The 19,827-nt window shown below is 42.1% G+C and overlaps 1 protein-coding gene across 5 annotated transcripts in view; it reads right to left on the bottom strand.

Moving 5' to 3' along the window:
- MTA3 (metastasis associated 1 family member 3) overlaps positions 1-19,827 on the bottom strand; it is a 122,458-nt gene that overhangs the window by 69,616 nt on the left and 33,015 nt on the right. For all 5 annotated transcript variants that reach the window (XM_083605145.1, XM_083605146.1, XM_083605147.1 and 2 more), the window contains exons 5-7: positions 11,372-11,435; positions 10,685-10,802; positions 4,731-4,833 (exon numbers count right to left, since the gene is read on the bottom strand). In XM_083605145.1, coding sequence (XP_083461271.1) covers positions 4,731-4,833; positions 10,685-10,802; positions 11,372-11,435 — 285 coding nt within the window. The remainder of the gene's footprint in view (positions 1-4,730; positions 4,834-10,684; positions 10,803-11,371; positions 11,436-19,827) is intronic.

Raw genomic sequence — 19,827 nt, 5'->3', positions numbered from 1 at the left:
TTTAACTTGAAGGCATAATTGAAGAAAACTTTAAATTTCAAATTACATTTCCTTTCATAAAAATAACAATAAAAATCTGTCAACAGTTGGACTACTACAGGACTTTACAGCTGCTGGTTTGTACTTTAAAGTGAACTGCAAAAAAACAACATCACCAAGGCCATTAATATTCCATGTTTTTTAACAATTTACACAAGTAAATGAGGCAATCAGCTATTTATTTTCCTCAACCATCATTATTTTAAAAGGATTTTTTTTTTTTGCTTTAAATTGGATGACCACCTCCACCTTAGCCTGACTGAGAGAGGACCGCTGTGTTATTCAAGCTGTTAAGCGAGGTTTTTTTAGTTTGACATTTACATTTCAGTTTATTTTTCTCAATAGTGGTGGGTCATCAGAAACTGAGAAACAACAAAATTAAAGATGAGGGGGTGTTAAAAGATTGCATGATGCCAGCCCTTATAATGTTGCTACAAACTGTAACTATTCCAACATAATACATAAGTGCAGAGCAAGAAATATGCTCAAGGACTCCTAAGAAAGAAATGTGCTTGCAAATGTGCACAGTGCTTTCCCTCCAAGGATCAGAAATGATCCCGAAGGGTATCCAATCCCCAAAGTACAGTCTTCCATATTTTCACTCCCCTGTGGCGAGTGTGACAACCTCCTCTGGCGACCATGACAAGTCCCAGCCTAATTCTTAACTCTGAAGCTGCACCATTAGAACGGGATTGATCTGACTGTTGCACAGTGATCCCAATTCCCTCCCCAAGTCCAAGGTTGGGAGAAGACTAGGGGTGGTATATCTGCCATGTGACCAAGGTATTCAAAACAACTTAGCTAAGCAGTGTTTCTGAGGTTGTAGGGGGCATCTTTAGTTTTTGTGCAGCCAAGGCATCTGGAATGCCTTGATCACAGTGGCCAAACTAGCAAGGGCTTGGAGACTTATCATTTTTTGCTAATACAAACATGCCAATACACACAAACGTTTTCTGTTTCTCCAGTCTTGCCCCAGAGAACTTTGTATCTGCACTTTCCACTGATGCCCCACATCTGCTCCCCTTTGAGCTACACAAGAAATATACTGCAGGCAGATAAGCTTGTTCAGAGCCAGCTCTGCTGCTTTCACCAGCACAAAATCATCTGGCGGGACTTAAGCCATGTGTTATCTAGTGCTTTTCTACAGCAGTTTCTTGTTGTGTTGCAATACTAGAACTTGCTCATCTGAACAAAGCTTTGTGTAGACTCTCCTTACTCAGGGGTGTACAGCTTCTGGAAAGAAAAGTCAAGAACAAAAATAGAGGCTGTAATTTGGGAAGCCCAAATAATAAAAAAGAGAGACTGTCGGAGCACAGGCAACAAATTGTCAGCGCAAATGCAGCCTGAGATATTTGTTGTTCTTTGTCCCACATCTACCACACTTGCACCTTTAAAAAAAGAAGAAGAAAAGCAGAGGCCAGATTTTAACTTGTTTGTGTTTCATTATCGCATTTCCTCACACTGAGGTTTTTTGGTTCTGTTTTCTTTAAGGTAGAGAGAACACCAACATCAGTAATAATAAGCACTGCTTGCTCCAAAGGATGAGTTCCTGATCCAAAGAACATTTCTTCTCTGAAATAATGCAGCCGGCTAGAGTGGATAATATATCCAATATGTCACATTCTCACTGTCTGATGGCTGCAAGTCCCTTGGGTCAATTTCCAGCTGTAATTATCTGTGAGCTGTTGACACGGAGGGTCTGCGGCTTGGTGTTTTTAGTTTTAAAAAATCTTAATTGGCCCATAGAATGTTTTTGTCAGCGGTATTGAAGAGACAGACTGCTCCACCCCTAAGCAGGATCCTTAGTGGAATGGGGCACTGCTTTAATAACAAGTCAAGCACTGGAAAAGGCGATGGCTTCCTACTGTTAGAAAATACTGAGCAGCCAATATTGTGCTGCCATACAAAGCTGCGGTTGATAAAGCAGGGGTTGGGGACATCAAGCTTGGGGACGATGACATGTGGACCTCGAGGTCTCTTTGTCTGACCCTGAAGAGTCTCCCCTCTTGCATCTGATAATGCTTCTTGCATGACCAGAAGGATGGAGCGAGATGTGAGGGTGTGTGTAGAAACTAGCCCATTGTATAAATGTCATATTCACATTCATTGCTTCAGCCATTTTTTATCTCTAGTTCCATCAATTACTTGCATGTGGCCTGCTTGAGGTTGTCCAGGAGGAATGCGGTCCTCGGGCTTTCTCTAGCCTCCAACATGGAGGTCACACGTGGCACAGGCGATGGGAGTTTTGCGATGCTCCTAGACAGGAGACGAGACTGCCTATATAGTCTTGGCTTGACCATGCTGAGGTGTCCTATCCTATCTAGCTCATCAGCCTAAAGACAAAGCCACTTCAAGGCCCTCTTCTTGTGGAATGGCATTATTCCCTGATCAAATCATGCACAAGAGTGGAAGATGCATGGTGGTATCTATCAAGGGGGTTTTGTTTTTTTGCATCAATTGCAGAGATGTAATGGTTAGGATGGGGATGCGGGTGGCACTGTGGTCTAAACCAATGTGCCGCTTGGACTTGCCGATCGAAAGGTCACGGTTTGAGGCCCCGCAAGGGGGTGAGCTCCCATTGTTCGGTCCCAGCTCCTGCCAACCTAGCAGTTCGAAAGCATGTCAAAGTGCAAGTAGATAAATAGGTACCGCTCCGGCAGGAAGGTAAATGGCATTTCCGTGTCCTGCTCTGGTTTCACCAGAAGCAGCTTAGTCATGCTGGCCACATGACTCGGAAAAACTGTCTGCAGACAAACGTCGGCTCCCTCGGCCAGTAAAGCGAGATGAACACAGCAACCCCAGATTCGTTCACGACTGGACTTCACTGTCAGGGGTCCTTTACCTTTACTTTTTTTACCTGTCTAAAGCAGGACACACACAGGCCTCCTAAGTGTGAGACCTCTATTATGGTAATAGTACAGCATATGGAAATAATTCACAATGGCAGTCCTCAGAAAGTCATTCTCTGTGCAGGATCCCAGGGGCTTTGACAAAGCCCAGAAGAAACACAGTCTTTGGTGAGCAAGAATTCAGTGGCTGGGACAGATCAATAGCTGCATTTTTAAAGACTGGCTAATTTTCTTTTTGGAAAAAGAAATCAAAATTGTGCTGACTGAGCTACAAATCAGGAAGTGTTCAACTGGAATCTCACCTCTGTCATTAAATCACAAGGTGGCCTTAGGCAAGCAAAACAAACACAAATAATACTTAATATACTGAGTGCATTGTTTACTTTTCTTCTGATTCACTGCAGAAAGGAAAATTACTAAAATGGATGGAGCCATGTTGGTTTCTTCCACATTTTTCAGCACAGTGGGAGTGCAACCACAAAGTTACAAAAAAGACAATTATTTATTGGAAATTAAGTTCTCCTACACTACAAATACAACAGTATATCTACTTCCAATTCAATCTCAGGAAACAGCAAGAGAAAACTGTTGGCAGGGGAGAATCTCTTTCAAATAACTTGCTAAAGAATATTTTGTGGCAATGCTGAGGCCAAAAGAAAAAAAGAAAGAAAAAGGAAGAACCAGAACTTCTCACGCTGAAGACCCTTCCATGTAGCACGGTGGAAATAAATGTATTTTTTACAAAAACAGAAATGAATAAGGGAGAGGGGCTTTATTTGCACTAGACGAAACATTCAACTTGAGATTTTCCAATGAGGGCAGATAGAATAAAAAGAGCTACTGAGACAACCAGGGCTTAAAAGCTCACATAAGTGTCAAGTCACAGAAAATGATAAGATTTTTCTTCTTGGAAAAATATACACACTGGCGGAAGAAGAGGAGTGCGGGGGGAGTGCACCACCCCCGGCAGTGTGATCCCAGTGGAGTGCCATCGCGGCTGCCCCCCCAACAGTGCTGGGCACCACACCCCCGTAGGCGGCATGCCCCACCCCAAGGATGTGTGCCCCACCTCTGCGGGTGGCACGCCCCACCCCCAGGACGCACGCCAGCCCCCGCCCCTGCCTGCTCTCCACCACCCCCCGTGCCAGAGCATGAAGCTCCGCCACTGAATACACACACACACACACACGACTACCTCTTAACCCCATACTGATTGTGTAAAACTTAAGATTGTAGGTAAGCAGAGAAATGAAATAAAGAGAGAAAACAGAGAATTTGCTTCTCTTTCAGGAAAAGCAACTTCTGTAATTGTAAGTTCTTTCATCTGTTTTAATATTGTGCGATGTTGTGTTACATCATTAATTTTGTGCTTTCATTGTTGTAATCCTGCCATGGGACCTCAGCATGAAGGGCAGGTAATAAATTTTAACAACAACAACAGGGTCTGGGGAGGCACTGAGTGGTATACTTGCTGCAACATCTGTAGCTCTGCTGGATAGGCTGGGAGATGCAGAAACTCCCCTCCCAAGGTCAGAAGGTGGGGAAACAAGCACCTTAGGGGGACCTAGGCAGCTTTGGGTTCAAAGCCTCAGGTACCCTCCTCATGCCTTCTGCCGGTTACTGCTGTTTCATCTTCTGCATGACAATTCTTCATATATTTAAAAGGTGCCAGCGAGTCTACCTTCATTCTTCTCTTCTCCAGGGAAAACAGAATAGACTCCTTATAACATTTGTTCCACGGAGGAAAGATTATGCATTGGGGGGGGCATGGCTTCCCCACCCCTGGTTCGGATCATGCCCTTTATTATTAAGAGGGGGAGAGAATGAAGGTGTTAATCTTACCGGGCTACTACTAAAAACTGGTCGATCTGATGATCAGTGAGATGGCTGTCTGGATCCCATACTTTTACTTCAAGCTTTGCCTGTTCCCGGTCATCTGTTTCTCCTGGCAAAAAAAAAAGTAGTGCATATAAAAAATATCTGTAATGGTCAAAATGTTTCTTTCCACTTGTATTGTATCATGCTTAAATTGAACATGTATCCAACAGTTATACATAATGGTCAGTTCAGCACAGTTCAAATGCCGCACTGAATTTTGCAATGTGGTAAGACATTTTTAAAATAGTCGATGTACGTATGGAAATCAGCTGCTGAATATCAAACAGTTTCTCGTGTTAAAAGAATTACATAATATGTTTTATAAATGCATATAAAATATCAAGGTGGTGTACAACAATATATACAATAAAACATACAAAACCATAAAAACAATGCAAAGTAATCATTAAAAATGAGCATGGCTAATCATGTGAAGGACTGGGGGTGGTGTGGGTATACCTGGAGACATTGGGGCATGGCCAAGACACACTCCCAGTCTCTCTACAAACCTTTGCCTTCACATATCCAGACAGAATGCCAAAAAAGGGATATAGTTTGCCTCTGGGTCAAAAAAATTTAAAGATGTATAGTAGTTTGAAATGGTTTTCCAATTCTAATTTGGAAGCCAGTTATGTTTTGCAGTAAGCTCAGTTTACCCACTCAAGATACCGTATTGTAAGCCAGCAAATGATGGAAGAAAGTGGCGTACAGGAAGGAAGGAAGGCTTGCAAACCTGAAGCCGGTCCTGGCAGCAAAACCACAATGGTTGTGACATTTGAGCAGCATCTACGATGCCACCGTCAAGTCTGTGACCATGCAGCTACAATCAATTTATTTGTGTTTCAGCACCAGTCAGAACAGTCCTTAAAAATACACTTCGCAGATAGACTCCAACTTAATTGCTTGCAGACGCCTGCTTCATAATCACTGACTCAACACACAAATTGCTTTCAACAGACTCTTAAATACCTTTCCCTATATGCATTGTCATCTGCCCTTCGAACAAAAAGCAATTAGCCCCTTTATTTGTGCAGTTCATGATTCCACATCTTCATCTCTGTAGCTAGATTGTGGCTAGACTGCTCGTCTCCCCTCTTTATTTCCACTAATTTCTTTTGCAGTAAAAAACCACGAAGCAGCATTAATTGTCCGTGTCTCCCAATTCTGCAGCTAGAAATGGGACATGATATGCAAGGTCTCATACTCTAACCTTCACTTATCCAAGCTGAACTGATGAATAATTCACAGAGTTTCTAACTTTGCCTTAAAATGAGCCTTTTCCGACATAACAGTATTTCATAATAACTTTCAAGGTAAATCACACCATCTTTCCTAAGCATGTCTGCATGTGTTCAGATTTCCATCTTGTGTTGATATACTGTTGCAAGCCACCTCAATTTCTGAATAGTGCAAGATTCCAGGAGTTCCAGACGCCAGATCCCGGCCAATTACACATCAGTCTATAATAGCTGCCTCCCAGATCACATGCTACAACAGGGTTGGACCAATCTTAATACCGACACTCTCCCACTGCTTCACCAGAGCTGAGTTCACCATCTCCATGTGAGACCAACCAGGCCTTTCTACACGAGGCCCTTCTTCTCTGAGTAGGCCTTACATGCTGGACTAAAGAACAGTGATGTTTGATCTTGTATCCAACATCCCTATTCATTTCACACCACCCACCTCGCAACTAATTGTCAGTCTGCTATTATCATAGTTCAGCTGCACCGATTTGGGCACATACTCATAACAATATAAAACACAGGCACACATTGCACATTGCAATAAATAAAATAAATCAAGAATGGCCTTTGGGACCATTATGTGGTCGCCATACCAACAGCTTCTGGGGAAAGAAAATTCTGGGTTGCCTTCAATGAAGTCCTATTCAGAGCAGAACAATTAAAATTAGTAAACCTAAGATAGCCATGCCCATTAACTTCAGTGGGTCTACTCTGAGTAGCACTAGCACTGAATACCGCCCCGTATTTTGGAAGTGTTAAGAAATGCATATGTTTTAACATTTTTGTGGATTTTGGATGCAGCACATACAAACAGGGCTTTCCCCTCCCTCCCATTTATATTCAGTTATATATAATCTGAACAGGAGATTGAAGTGTGCCAAAAGAGAGAGAGAGCCCAAAGTGTATTCCTCATTGAAATATACCACATGCAGGTCTCACTATGGGAATGCTCATTATCCAAAATCTCAGTTATCCAAACATAAATAATTACACCCAAACCTCACTACATGAACGACTGATTCAGATATATGAACAGTTCTTTGCATTTTTCTGGTTGGCAGCAACCATTCCATGGCGGGAGGGAACTAAAGAACTATTTCCAGGGAACGTATTATGTTCAGATAGCAGGACCTGCGTGTATTTTAAACCGCAGGTGGAAGGGCTGTCATATATACTTGGGACATTCCTTCTTCATGAAGCAAGAAGAAATCTAGGCTGAAATCCTTCACCCTGACACGCTAAATTTCCATGCTGAAGGATTTATTGACTTTTTAAATGTGAAAGTCTTGGTTTCCGGGATGACAGCAACATCGCCCTGCACATTTGAAATGTGTCTACAAGTATAAACTTGCATCTCCCAATGATCCACGACTATGATGCATCGACTAATGTGTTTTCTATATATAGTCAAGAAAAGAGAAGAAGCAAAGGCGGGAGGGAGCAGAGTGACGCAGCCACAAGTGGAGAAACAGAGCAGAAGTGAGCGTTGCATCTGTTATTTGTCAGGAATCCTATGTGTTCCTGTGCACGTGTGCTTGGGAGTAAGCTACACCGAACTCGGTTAGACTTACTTCTAAGTAAGCATGCATAGGAAGTCTTAAGAGGGTGGAGTGTGGCAATGGATGAAAAAAGCATGGAGGAACTTAGTGAAGACTAGAGCAGGAAGGTATGGATCACAGAGATGCAACAGTCTCTGGTAGGGCTGGCCGATATATCAATATATCATCTAAAACCAGCTTGAAGTCCATGTTGTGATATCAGTTTCATAATTTTTGACCTGGCAATATATCACAAATCATGGTGTGTGTGTGTGTGTGTGTGTGTGTGTGTGTGTGCGCGCGCGCGGGCATGTGCTCAATGGCACCATTCTAAGATGTCAGAACTGAGTTCCTGTGAGTTCCCCTTGAAAAAAGCCCTGCCGTGATATATCGGCATAACATGATGTTTAGCTGGTGATCTATCAAAATGTTGAAACCCAGGTATCACACAGCCCTAGTCTCTGGTCCCAATTAGTCAGGACAGCAAAAACCTCTTCATGAGACCAGAGGTTTCCACTTATCGTGAGGAACAGCAGTCTTCCTCAATTCACAATCTTGCAAATGTACCAGCTCATGCACATTTTTAATAGCCTCCCTGCAGACACAAACTCTCACAATGCAATCCTATTCCTGTCTACTCAGAACTAAGTCCTGTTAATTTCAACAGAACTTTCCTCCATATTAAAAAGGGTGTTTGTTTGTTTTTAATTTAAAGGAGACTGTCTTTTTGTTTGCTTCCACTCCCTCCCTCCCTTTGATAAAAAAGGAGAGATTGGTGGGATGAGGGCCCCTTCTGTGGGGGTGGGGGTGGAGGGGAGAAGATTTAGCTGGCTGGCTTATGCTGAAATGGGAGGTCGGGTACTATGAGAATGATGGGGAGGGTGTTTTTTAGTAAGCAGTGAAGAAAGCAAATATGTGTCTACTCACAAGCAAGCCCTACTGAATTCAATGTGGCTTACTCCTAGGAAAGCAGAAGTAAGTTTAGTTGAACTCAGTGGGGCTTATGCACGCACAGATTCCACAGACCTCTGAGTGGGAAAGCAGATGCAACTTGACTAGTAAATCACTTAAACTACTCTTAAATTAGTTGAAAATATATTAATATAATATATGGAAGTTTATTTAATACAGTGGTACCTCGGGTTAAGAACTTAATTCGTTCCAGAGGTCTGTTCTTAACCTGAAACTGTTCTTAACCTGAAGCACCACTTTAGCTAATGGGGCCTCCCGCTGCCGCCGCGCCGCCACTGCACGATTTCTGTTCTCATCCTGAAGCAAAGTTTTTAACCCGAGGGAATATTTCTGGGTTAGCGGAGTCTGTAACCTGAAGCGTATGTAACCCGAGGTACCACTGTACTTTATTACATCTACCACTTCCTTACATTTTAAGGCCCTCCACCATTGCAGGGAGGTATGGTGGGATCCTCTGCTGCTTTGGGGAGGCACAGCAAGGCCCTCTGCCACCGCAGATATATGTCGTGATATTTAGCTGGTTATATATCGTGATGTTGAAAACCAGATATCGCCCAGCCCTGCTCCCGGGTAAGCAGAGTTAGGATTGCAGATTGCCTGGCTTAAAAGCAAACAACAGTATAAATGTTGGCATAACTTCTCTTCCTGGTCACTCAAAAGTATTCTTACTTGCCACTGATTTACAGGCTTGTATGGAGCAATGGGCTGTACCCAACATGACTCTTACTCAGAGAGGACCCACTAAAAAAAAATGGGTAGAATATATTGCTCATGGCCATTGACTTCAACAGGTCTACTTGAGCATATTGCCAACAACATGTGCCCTTGGCCACCACTACCGTAAGAAAAACAGTGTATTCGTTCTTCAAATATATGTTAAAAGAAGAAACGAAAGAGTATTGTGCCATAAATCACAGAGGATGTTACTATGTAATAAAGGTCTTATTGAATTTATTTAAAAGTCAATTACATCTGAGAGATAAGCAAGCGGTTGTTTTCACCATGTCTCATGACCAGGAACTGTTTTATAGCAAGAACCCCATCAAATAGACTAGGTGCTATAAATAAAACATTTTTTCCCTTTGATGCTTAAGGTTATTTATAAAGAGCAGGTCAGCTACACAGTTTGCAAAAACCTTTAAAAAAGACGTGGAAGTCTTGTTTGTTCATAAAGCTGTCACATTACTTCTTGAAACACTGACATGCATTCCACAGAAGTTGTGTCAATTCACACTGATTTCATTTCTCCTGGGTGAAGGCAATTCTGAATGGAGACCTAAAAGCAGCTACCAAGTCAAGGTAGGGAAACTTCTCAGTTGGTGAATTACACTGTAGTTGTCACTACAATCCATGGAAAGTGCACTCACATTTTTCCAATGGTAGTTGTAGTTTGGGATGAAGGGGTGCAAAAGCAAGGGTGTGAATGAACCAGGCTCCTACACCCACATACCCACTTCCCCAAGACTGCCACTTTCAGACAAGATTCACACCTAGGATCTGCCTGCTCCTGGCTGTATTTTGAAGATTAAATCGCAACAGAAACAGCTTATTTGACGTATGTTTGTTATGGCCACTTTTTATAATTCATAATGTCCACATAGACTGAAATGTCATCATCATCATCATATTCTGACAAATAGGGAATGGCTGTCTCCATCTTTCCTAATGAGGCACCCAACGTCCACAACCCTTCGTCCAAGCCAGTGCCACCATTTTTGTGACAGCAAGGGATAGAGGCAATTCTACTTCTCCTGGATTGGCCTCAACATTCATGTGCACGGACCAAGTTTGGACAACTGAATCTCAGCTTAATAACCAACATATGAATGGGTCTTTTGGTTGTGCATGCAGCCTCGGCACTCCTCCCCTTGTGTGACCAAGTAAACAAACCAGGAAGTCTTCCATTAATTCAGGTGTCTTGAAGACTTTTTAATGTTAGCAGGCCCGTGCATTCTTCTTGAGTAGCCAGCCATTTTAATTATTGGTTCTGTTTTAATGCTTCTTAACTTGCTGTACACCGCCCTGAAGTTTTGCAAGTAAACGGTATACATCTACTTTTATAAATAATAATAAAAATGGCCTGCACATTCAAAGCTGCATCAAAGCACATCAGACTTAAAAAGAAACTGGTACACCAAGTCAAAACTATAATGTGTTTTACCTTCTGCAAGCATATCTGGAACATCTGCTTGATATCTGGGACCTACTCTGATTTCTCCTTTGTCCGCTAAAAGTGTTTTCAGCGATGGATCGTATACCAGTGAATAGAAGAAAGTATCCTAAAAAAAAAAGACACATATTTTCCAAAGTACTATTAGTTCATGACAGATCAGACTCATTCTGATCTAATTTTACACGTCAATTCTACATATTCTATCTATTTCAGCTGTCATTCTTCTTTGGTAGATACCACCTCACTGCACCATTTTCATGCGTTTAATATTTGTGATGCCGTTGTTGTGTAAAAAAATATATTATCTGTTTGTGGGTGGATCAAATTGCCCTTCCCTCCCAAATCCTGAGTTAATCATATTAAAATTTAATCATATATCACTGGGAAAAGAATTAGGCAGTCAGAAAGAGACAGCCCGTTTTCATTTGCAAAATTCTGGCTGAAAGTCAAAATGAACTGTTTCAGCATTGTTACAATAAAGCATCAATAATTCAAGAAACTAAACATTCCAAACAATAAACACAGACACAAATCGTTTTCAACTTTAGCTATTCACATTATGCTACTTAGCAAAAGGTTTATTTGGTTTTCCTAACAATCCGCAGGAAAAATCACAATACTAAAGGAAAGCACATATAAAAAGGTTGCTGAAAGTTATGAAAAATGTAGCATTACCTCTTTAATGAGATACGACAATACAGACTCTGTCTCATTCAGAAGTGCAACACTGCATTTCCCCCTATATAAAAACACAAAAATCAACAACATATTAATGATTTATAACGCCATTTTTTTCAAGCAGCAAATGACAACAGATAAGTCAACCAAGTTCAGAATTTAGAAATTTCAGTTAAATCTATTATTTTTAAGCAGGAAATGGCCATGAATGCACTATGAGTAAACAGGCTTCAGGAAAGGGTATACGTGCGAAGAAAGTAAGAAATTTCAGTATCATCGCAAATACAAAAGAACTAAACACATTAATGAATTCTGCATAAAACTCAACGGAGAGGAAACATTTAAGGAAAAGGACCGAGACCTTTAAAACGGTGTCATCTTCATTTGAGGTGCACCCCACTTAAATGAATGTTTTCAAAACTGGCTGTAGTGAAGTTTATTCAAAACTAAGGTTATCTTAATATTGTTCAAATAACAGGCTCATGTAAAGCCCAGCTTGGGATCCTGACTGCGTCACTCTCTATGCCATATGTAGCCTCACTGGCTGAAAGATTACAAAGGTGGGGGAACATAAGAAGAGCCTACTGGATCAGGCCAATACTCCGTCTAGTTCAGCATCCTGTCTTCACAGTGGCTGATCAGATGCCTGAGGGAAGCCTGCAAGCTATACAACAGCATTCTGAATAGGAAGCTGCCTTCTACTGAGTGAGATCATCATTCCACCTTGCTCAGTATTGTCCATGCTAAGTAGCAATAGCTCTCCATGGTTTAAAGCAGAGAGTCTCTCCCAGTCATACTGGGCATTGCACCTGGGACGTTCCTCTGCATGGAAAGCAGACGCTGTACTACTGAGATACATCCCTTTCGACCCCCAGGAGGAGGAGATCAGAAAGCTTTGCTGGAAAGGATGAGGATAACAGTTTTCCATCCAACAGAGCAGAAACAAAACGCTGGTCATCTCCAAGGGCAGTAGGCGACTGAACACCCCAGATAATGTGTGTTTCTCCAGGCCATGGAGCAAAGGCAATGTAGCCTCTATCCATTGCTGAACTGAAGCCTGGGAGCCCAGCCCCTTGAGCTGAACATCACCGAGAGGCAAACCATTTTAATTGAATAAAGACTGCAGATTGGCCAGAAACTGGCCCAGATAGTTACAGAGCTTCTGGGAAAGGGAAAGAAGCCTCCACAGAAATTTCCATCCACTAAATGTGCACATATCTGGAATCCATTCTTACAAATACAGTGGTACCTTGGTAGTCGAATGGCTTGGCTCCTGAACACTGCAAACCCGGAAATGAGTGTTCCAGTTTGCGAATGTTTTTCAGAAGCCGAACGTCTGATGCGGCTTCCGATTTGAGTGCAGGAAGCTCCTGCAGTCAATTGGAAGCTGCGCCTTGGTTTTTTAACCATTTTGGGAGTCAAACGGACTCCCGGAAGAGATTAAATTAGAGAACCAAGGTACCACTGTACTGTAATAGGTTAAGATCTGGTGAAGTACAAGAACAACTTTGTAAAGTATACAGTTTGGGGTTTTATTCCCCTTCCCCCTTTACTTGCCCTTCTACATGGGTGCTGTTTCTTTTTATCTCTCTCTCTTTTATTTACCTCTCCTCATGTTTAGTGCACATGTAATTATGTACTTTTAAAATTACAATAAAGATGTCTGCGGGGGGAAGCGAGCACAAAACACCCCCAGGTCTAGTGGATCACGGCTGATGCATGTGTGTGCGTGTTCAAAGCTGAAACAAGTGGAGAATTCACATTGTCAAAGTGCTGAGTCATTTTTTCCCTGGCCACCACTGCAAGAAGCAGTAAAAAGAACTGACTATTAGGTGGGTAACAGGGTGGCCACATGACACCAGTGTGGTTAAAACAAGAGATTGCAAAACTCCAAAAGGACCTCTGCAAATTGAATGAATGGGCAGTAAAATGGCAAATGTGATTCAATGCAAGCAACTGTAAAGTGTTGCATGTAAGGAGCAAAAACATATTAATTTCACATATATGCTCATGGGGTCTGAACAGGAGGTGGAAAACCAGGAGCAAGACCTTGGGGTCATAGCAGATAGCTTGATGAAGGTGTTAGCCTAGTGTGTTGTGGTCATGAAAAGGGCCAATTCTATGCTAGGGATCATTAGGAAAGGAATTGAAAACAAAACTCCTCAATATCATAATGCCATTACAGTGGTACCTTGGGTTACATACGCTTCAGGTTACATATACTTCAGGTTACAGACTCCGTTAACTCAGAAATAGTACCTCGGGTTAAGAACTTTGCTTCAGGATGAGAACAGAAATCATGCTCCGGCGGCGCGGCAGTAGCGGGATGCCCCATTAGCTAAAGTGGTGCTTCAGGTTAAGAACAGGTTCAGGTTAAGAACGGACCTCCGGAACGAATTAAGTACTTAACCCAAGGTACCACTGTATACAAATCTATAATTTGGAGTACTGTGTACAATTCTGGTTGCCTCACCTCACAAAGGATATTGTTGAGTTGGAAAGGGTTCAGAAAAGTGAAGCCAAAAATGATTGATGGGATGAAGGAACGTTCCTCTGCGAAGGAACACTGCAGTGTTGGGGACTTGTTAGTTTGCAGAAAAAGCAAGTAAGAGGCAACATGACAGAAGTTTGCAAATTTATGCATGACGTGGATAGAGAAAAGTTTTTATCCCTCTCTCATGACCCAAAACTTGTGGACAGCCAATGAAGCTGAGTGTTAGAAGATGTGGGACAGATGAAAGAAAGCACTTCTTCACACAAAGAATAGTCACAACTATGGAACTTGCTCCCCCCAGGAGGCAGTTATGGCCTCCAACTTGGATGGCATTAAAAGAGGTTGCACAGTTTCAAGGAGAAAGCTACCAACCATGATGGCTATGCTCTCTACCTCCACAGTTGGAGGCAGCAAGGCTTCCAAATGCCAACGGCTGGAAACTACAGGAGGAAAGAGAGATCTTGTGCTCATGTTCTGCTCGCTGGTTTCCCACAGAAATCTGGTAGGTCACTGTGAGAACAGGATGCTAGACCAGATGGGCCATTGGCCTGATCCAACAGGCTAAATGTGGAAAACAGCTTCTTGGGAGTATGGCTTACAGCATTTGAAAGAGGAGAAGTCAAAAGAAGAGCTCTCAAATGGACTTACAAAACTACAGCGCTGAGATTTTTAGATTTCCTGTCTCTCTGCTTACATCATTATCATTCCAAGTAAGTGACTCCCTACTAGTTTTTCGGGCTTGTTGCTGACCAGATGTTGTCGTCTGGCATACTGGATTTTTAGAATGTCTTTATTATTATTCAAGGGAATAACATCTGCAGGGCTTAGCTGCTCCAAAAAAATTTTCAGTGTCTTCTTTTGATTCAGTTATCGTTACTGTTATGAAACTTCACTAGCAATCTAAAAGTGAATGCCCATTTGTAAGTGGATTTTGAAACACAAAACACTGTGTTTCAGATCTAATTTGAATGTCAAGTGATGCATTGAAAATCTATTTAAAATATAAATCCAGGGCTGTACTCTTACTCTTGGAAAATTTCAATAAGACTATATTCAAATGATTAAAGGTGGTTGGGAAGAGATCACCTATTGTGAACATTAAATAAATCTATTAAAAACACTGGAATATTGACAAATTTCTCCCATTCATCAGGTGTCTTGATAATTAGTTAGAAGACATCAGAAATAATGTTCACTGGAGATGTACAGCAAAATATTTGCCACTCAATTATTATTTTCAGATTCATAACTTTCATTTATTTATATCACACCGTTTTTTTCAAGGCAGCTCACAACACATTTATAAAGCAAATGCAAGTTCATACTGTAGAAAAGGGAATCACACAACTATGGGGGGTCACCATCGAAAAGGCCCTGGAAGTATTAATATTAGCAGCAACTTTAAACAAGCAAACAAACAAAACCCTGTTGTACAAGCTTGGGTAGCTACCTTTTTTGACCTGAGGGCTTCATTCGCCCTTCGCTATCTCCCAGGTGCCACGTGCCAATAGTGGGTGCGACCAAAACTGGATAAGTCTCACCACATACTCTCTCATATGCACACACACATGCGCGCACACAAACACACACACATAGTCATAGCTGTCAACTTTTCCCTTTTCTTGCAAGAAATCCTAACACAGCTTCTCCTCCTCAACTGATCTGACCCATGCAATTATTATTTATTATTTATTTATTAAATTTGTATAGCGCCCTATACCTATAGATATCAGGGCAGTTCACAACATAAAATTCCAATATAAGACCCGCAAAATACATGATAAAAATAAGAACAGAAACAAGCCAAGAATCCTTCCCCCCGCCCCTTCCACAACGTATTTTAAAGATCATCGGATGTCAATCAGCCAAAGGCCTGGTTAAATAGGAATATTTTCGCCTGATGCCAACTGAACCTCCCTGGTGTGAGCATTTCACAAATGAGGCACAAATTAGTTGCTGCCATTGCTCTGCTCATAAAACAATTAATCTGCTGCCTGGGGAATGAGATGGTTTGTGTACCCATCAGAGTGCTGTACTTTGTACTTAAAACAAACAAACAAACAAACAAACAAACAAACAAACAAACAAACAATGCCACTGCTGCCCAACTTGGTTGGGTCTTGGGGAGGGGGAGGGGGACAGAAAAACCAGCTTGGCTATTTGGGGCTTTAAATGCTAATATTAAATTAAATTATTTAGGAATTACAATAGGGCTGCCATACGTCCGGTATTTTCCAGACATAGCCGGGATTCATTGGGTCGAAAATGGCATCCAGGCGTTTGGCAGCCCATATCGGAAGTGTGATTTTTTTTTGGCGATTTGCCCCCGAATATAAAAAAGGTTAAAACCTCCTTATAGTAATTTCAGATACTGTTTGGGAGGACAAATCACAAGTGCAGGTTCACACCGGCAGCAGGACCAGGGGAGGAGTGAAGCAGCCACTGTACCCACATGCTGCTCATGCATATGGCTTAGCGTTACGTGTGAACAAGGCATTTGCCCATTGCCTGTCTAAGATTAACCTCCATATGATCACATTTTCTTTTCCTCTGCTCCTTTAGGCTTGGGACACAGACAGATCTTAGTACCTGCTGGATTTTGTATTCCTGAACCCCCACCCCCCACAAAATGTAGGGGCAACCATGGTTTTCACTTTGCGACTGAAATCTGTTTTGCATCCCGCAAAGGAAAAGGAAAAGAATTCTGGAGAATTCTCAAAAACTGGCTCGTTACCTTGTGACATTTACCATATTTTTCCATGTATAAGACTAGGTTTTTTTCCTAAAAAATAATGTCCAAAATTTGGGGGCGTCTTATACATGGAGGACATCCCCCCCCCATTTTCTTAAATCGAGTTCCCAAAAATAGGGGTCGTCTTATACATGGGGGCATCTTATAGACAGAAAAATACTGCAGTTAGTTCTAATAAGGGCATTGGTCTGGTGTGGTATTTTTTTAACAATTAAAAGGAGCTTTAAAAGCATGACATACCAGTTGCAAAGTCAGAAAATTCTCCACAGCACAGGTAATATTGTCCTTACCTATGAAGCCTCCAGAAATGAATTACTGCGGGGGGTATGGTTGTTTTAAAGAAACCACTTCCATCTGAAATCTGTGTTTTAGTTAATTAAAATTATTGGCCTAGGTACATGTGTTCTTTGCCTAAAAGCAAGCAGCAGTTAAGACAAAAATAATCACAAGAGTCCCCTGTGGTCTTAAAAATCAATGAAATTGAGCCAAGGGGGTGGAGAGTACAGCATTTGTTATTCTGTATGTGGGCTTGGCTGGTAAAATCTTAACCATCAAGGCTGCATTCTAACCTCCCCCACCGAATTGACTTAGAAGGATACTGTACTGATCATTAAGCTAATTGCTAGATCTCCATCTGATATTCTGTCTCACACAGTTGCAATTAAAAATATCATTGGTCATCAGGATTGATTTTTGTAAATGAAAACAATTAAATGGTCCGACTAGGATTATTGACGTTTCGTAATAAATGCATTTAACGTTGTTTAAATTTAGCTCAATAAGCTTGTTAATTTGAAAACCTGTTTGCTTTTTAAAAACCAGTTCCATCCTCAAGATTACATAAAGGCTTTTTGCTCAAGGCAGTTCCTGCAGCGTTTAACCTCCTTATTCCTCTTTTTCGTTAACACGACCACCTGAGAGATTCAAATCTTATTTTAAACCAGGATGTTTGAGGATTAATGGAACAGAAACGCAAACATCCATTATACCAAGGGATATTGGTCTTAAAGTAATGGCAATAGAAACATTAGTCAAACAGAAGGCTGAGCATGCAGAATGGTGCAAGCTTTGGGTCCATTTGAATCAAAGGAGCAGTACCTAGAACGCGTCTGACTTTCCTACGGAAAAATTAATGGGGCTTAGAAGCACTTCAGGTCTGTACTTTGCACTGGGCATTTTAGGCTGAGAAAGCAAGAGAACTTTGATGCTTTAAATCAATAATACTGCCTTAAAACGAAAGGGATTTCAACTTCCTTGTTTAATGCCCTGGATTTAAAAAAGAGGACAGATTAAAGAGACCAATCAAATACTAGACCAAGGAAAGCCAACTTCTGTACTCCCGGCGGTTGCGAAGGTTCTGGTTTCGAGAAAGCGAGGAGAGATAAAGAGGGTCACGCCCAATGCCCACCCAATGTGTGCTCCTGTTCCCAAACCCCAGAATATATACTGCAACGATAAATAGCTGCAGATGATGGCCAGAGGTTGCCCACAACTTCAGCTACCGAAGGTAATTGAACTGATTTCTATAAACTTTTTTATTTTAACCTAACATTAGAAGAGGGACGCGGGTGGCGCTGTCAGTTAAACCACAGAGCCTAGGACTTGCCGATCAGAAGGTCGGCGGTTCGAATCCCTGCGACGGGGTGAGCTCTTGTTGTCCGATCCCAGCTTCTGCCAACCTAACAGTTCGAAAGCACGTCAAAGTGCAAGTAGATAAATAGGTACTGCTCCGGCGGGAAGGTAAACGGCGTTTCCGTGTGCTGCTCTGGTTTAGTCATGCTGGCCACATGACCCGGAAGCTGTCTGCGGACAAACGCCAGCTCCCTCGGCCAATAAAGCGAGATGAGTGCCACAACCCCAGAGTTGGTCACGACTGGACCTAATGGTCAGGGGTCCCTTTACCTTTACCTTTTTAACATTAGAAGATGCATGCAAATGTAAGAAGAGTCCTGCTGGATCAGGCCAGTGCCCCACCCAGTTCGATATCCTGTTCTCACAGTGGCCAACTAGGCGCTTACGGGAAGTTTGCAAGCAAGACCTGAGGTGTAACAACATTTTCTCCACTTCTGGCTCCCAGGAACTGATATTTGGAGACATTCTCCCTCTGGTAGCGGCAGCAGAACACAGGCACTGAAGACCTCATCTTCCATGGATGCCAAATCCTCTAGTGACCATCACTACATCTTGTGACAGTGAGTTCCACAGTTTAACTCTGTGCTGCGTGAAGAAGTACTTCATTTTTTTTGTGTTCTGAAACGTCCAACACTCAGCTTCTCTTGATGGTCTTGAGTTCTAGTATTCCCCCCCACCCCCCTTTCTCCACACCATGCATAAATTTATAGGCTTCTACTTTGTCCCACCTCTTTACTTTACTTCTTTGTAAACTAAAAAATGCCCCAAATGTTGTGACATTTGTCACTGGGGAGTTGCTTCGTTCCCTGGGTGATTTCGGTTGCCCTTTTCTAAAAATTTCCAGCTCTACAATATTCTTTTTGAGGTGAAGCAAGCAGAATCGTGCACAGTATTTCAAGTATGGCTTCACTACCATAGTGATCTTATGGCAACGGGCAGTTTTATTTTCAATTCCTTTCTAATGATCCCTAACACAGAGAATTCGCCTTTTTCACAGCTGCCACACACTGGCTGAGCATCTTCATCTATTCAGCACAAGCACAGCATTACTCCCGGTTAGTCATCGCCACCGACTGGTCAGGCTCCCCAGGAGCATATACGTAATATTAGGATTTAGTTATTTATAAGCCCCAATGTGCATCACTTGGTACTTGCTTATATTGAATCTGCTATTTTACTTACTTACTGAGAGATCCTTTTAGAGCTCCTTGCAATCCGTTTTTTGTTTTAGCTGCCTTGAACAATTTGGTATGATCAGCACATCTTGCTACCCCTAACTATAGATCCTTAATGAGCAACTTATAAAGCACAGTCCCAGCACTGATCCTTGAGGTAATCCGCTTTCTGCATACCTGTCCACTTATTCTTACTCTCTTCTTTCTGCTCCTCAATCAATTTCTGATCCATAAAAGTAAAGGGACCCCTGACCATTAGGTCCAGTCGTGACCGACTCTGGGGTTGCGGCACTCATCTCGCTTTATTAGCCGTACAGCTTCCGGGTCATGTGGCCTATTTATCTACTTGCACTTTGACATGCTTTCGAACTGCTAGGTTGGCAGGAGCTGGGACTGAGCA

The sequence above is a fragment of the Podarcis filfolensis genome (assembly GCF_964270895.1).
Source record: "Podarcis filfolensis genome assembly, chromosome: 3".
In the NCBI taxonomy this organism is placed as follows: domain Eukaryota; kingdom Metazoa; phylum Chordata; class Lepidosauria; order Squamata; family Lacertidae; genus Podarcis; species Podarcis filfolensis.
The sequence above is the reverse complement of the archived record's forward strand: the minus strand, read 5'-3'. Positions and strand labels throughout refer to the sequence as shown.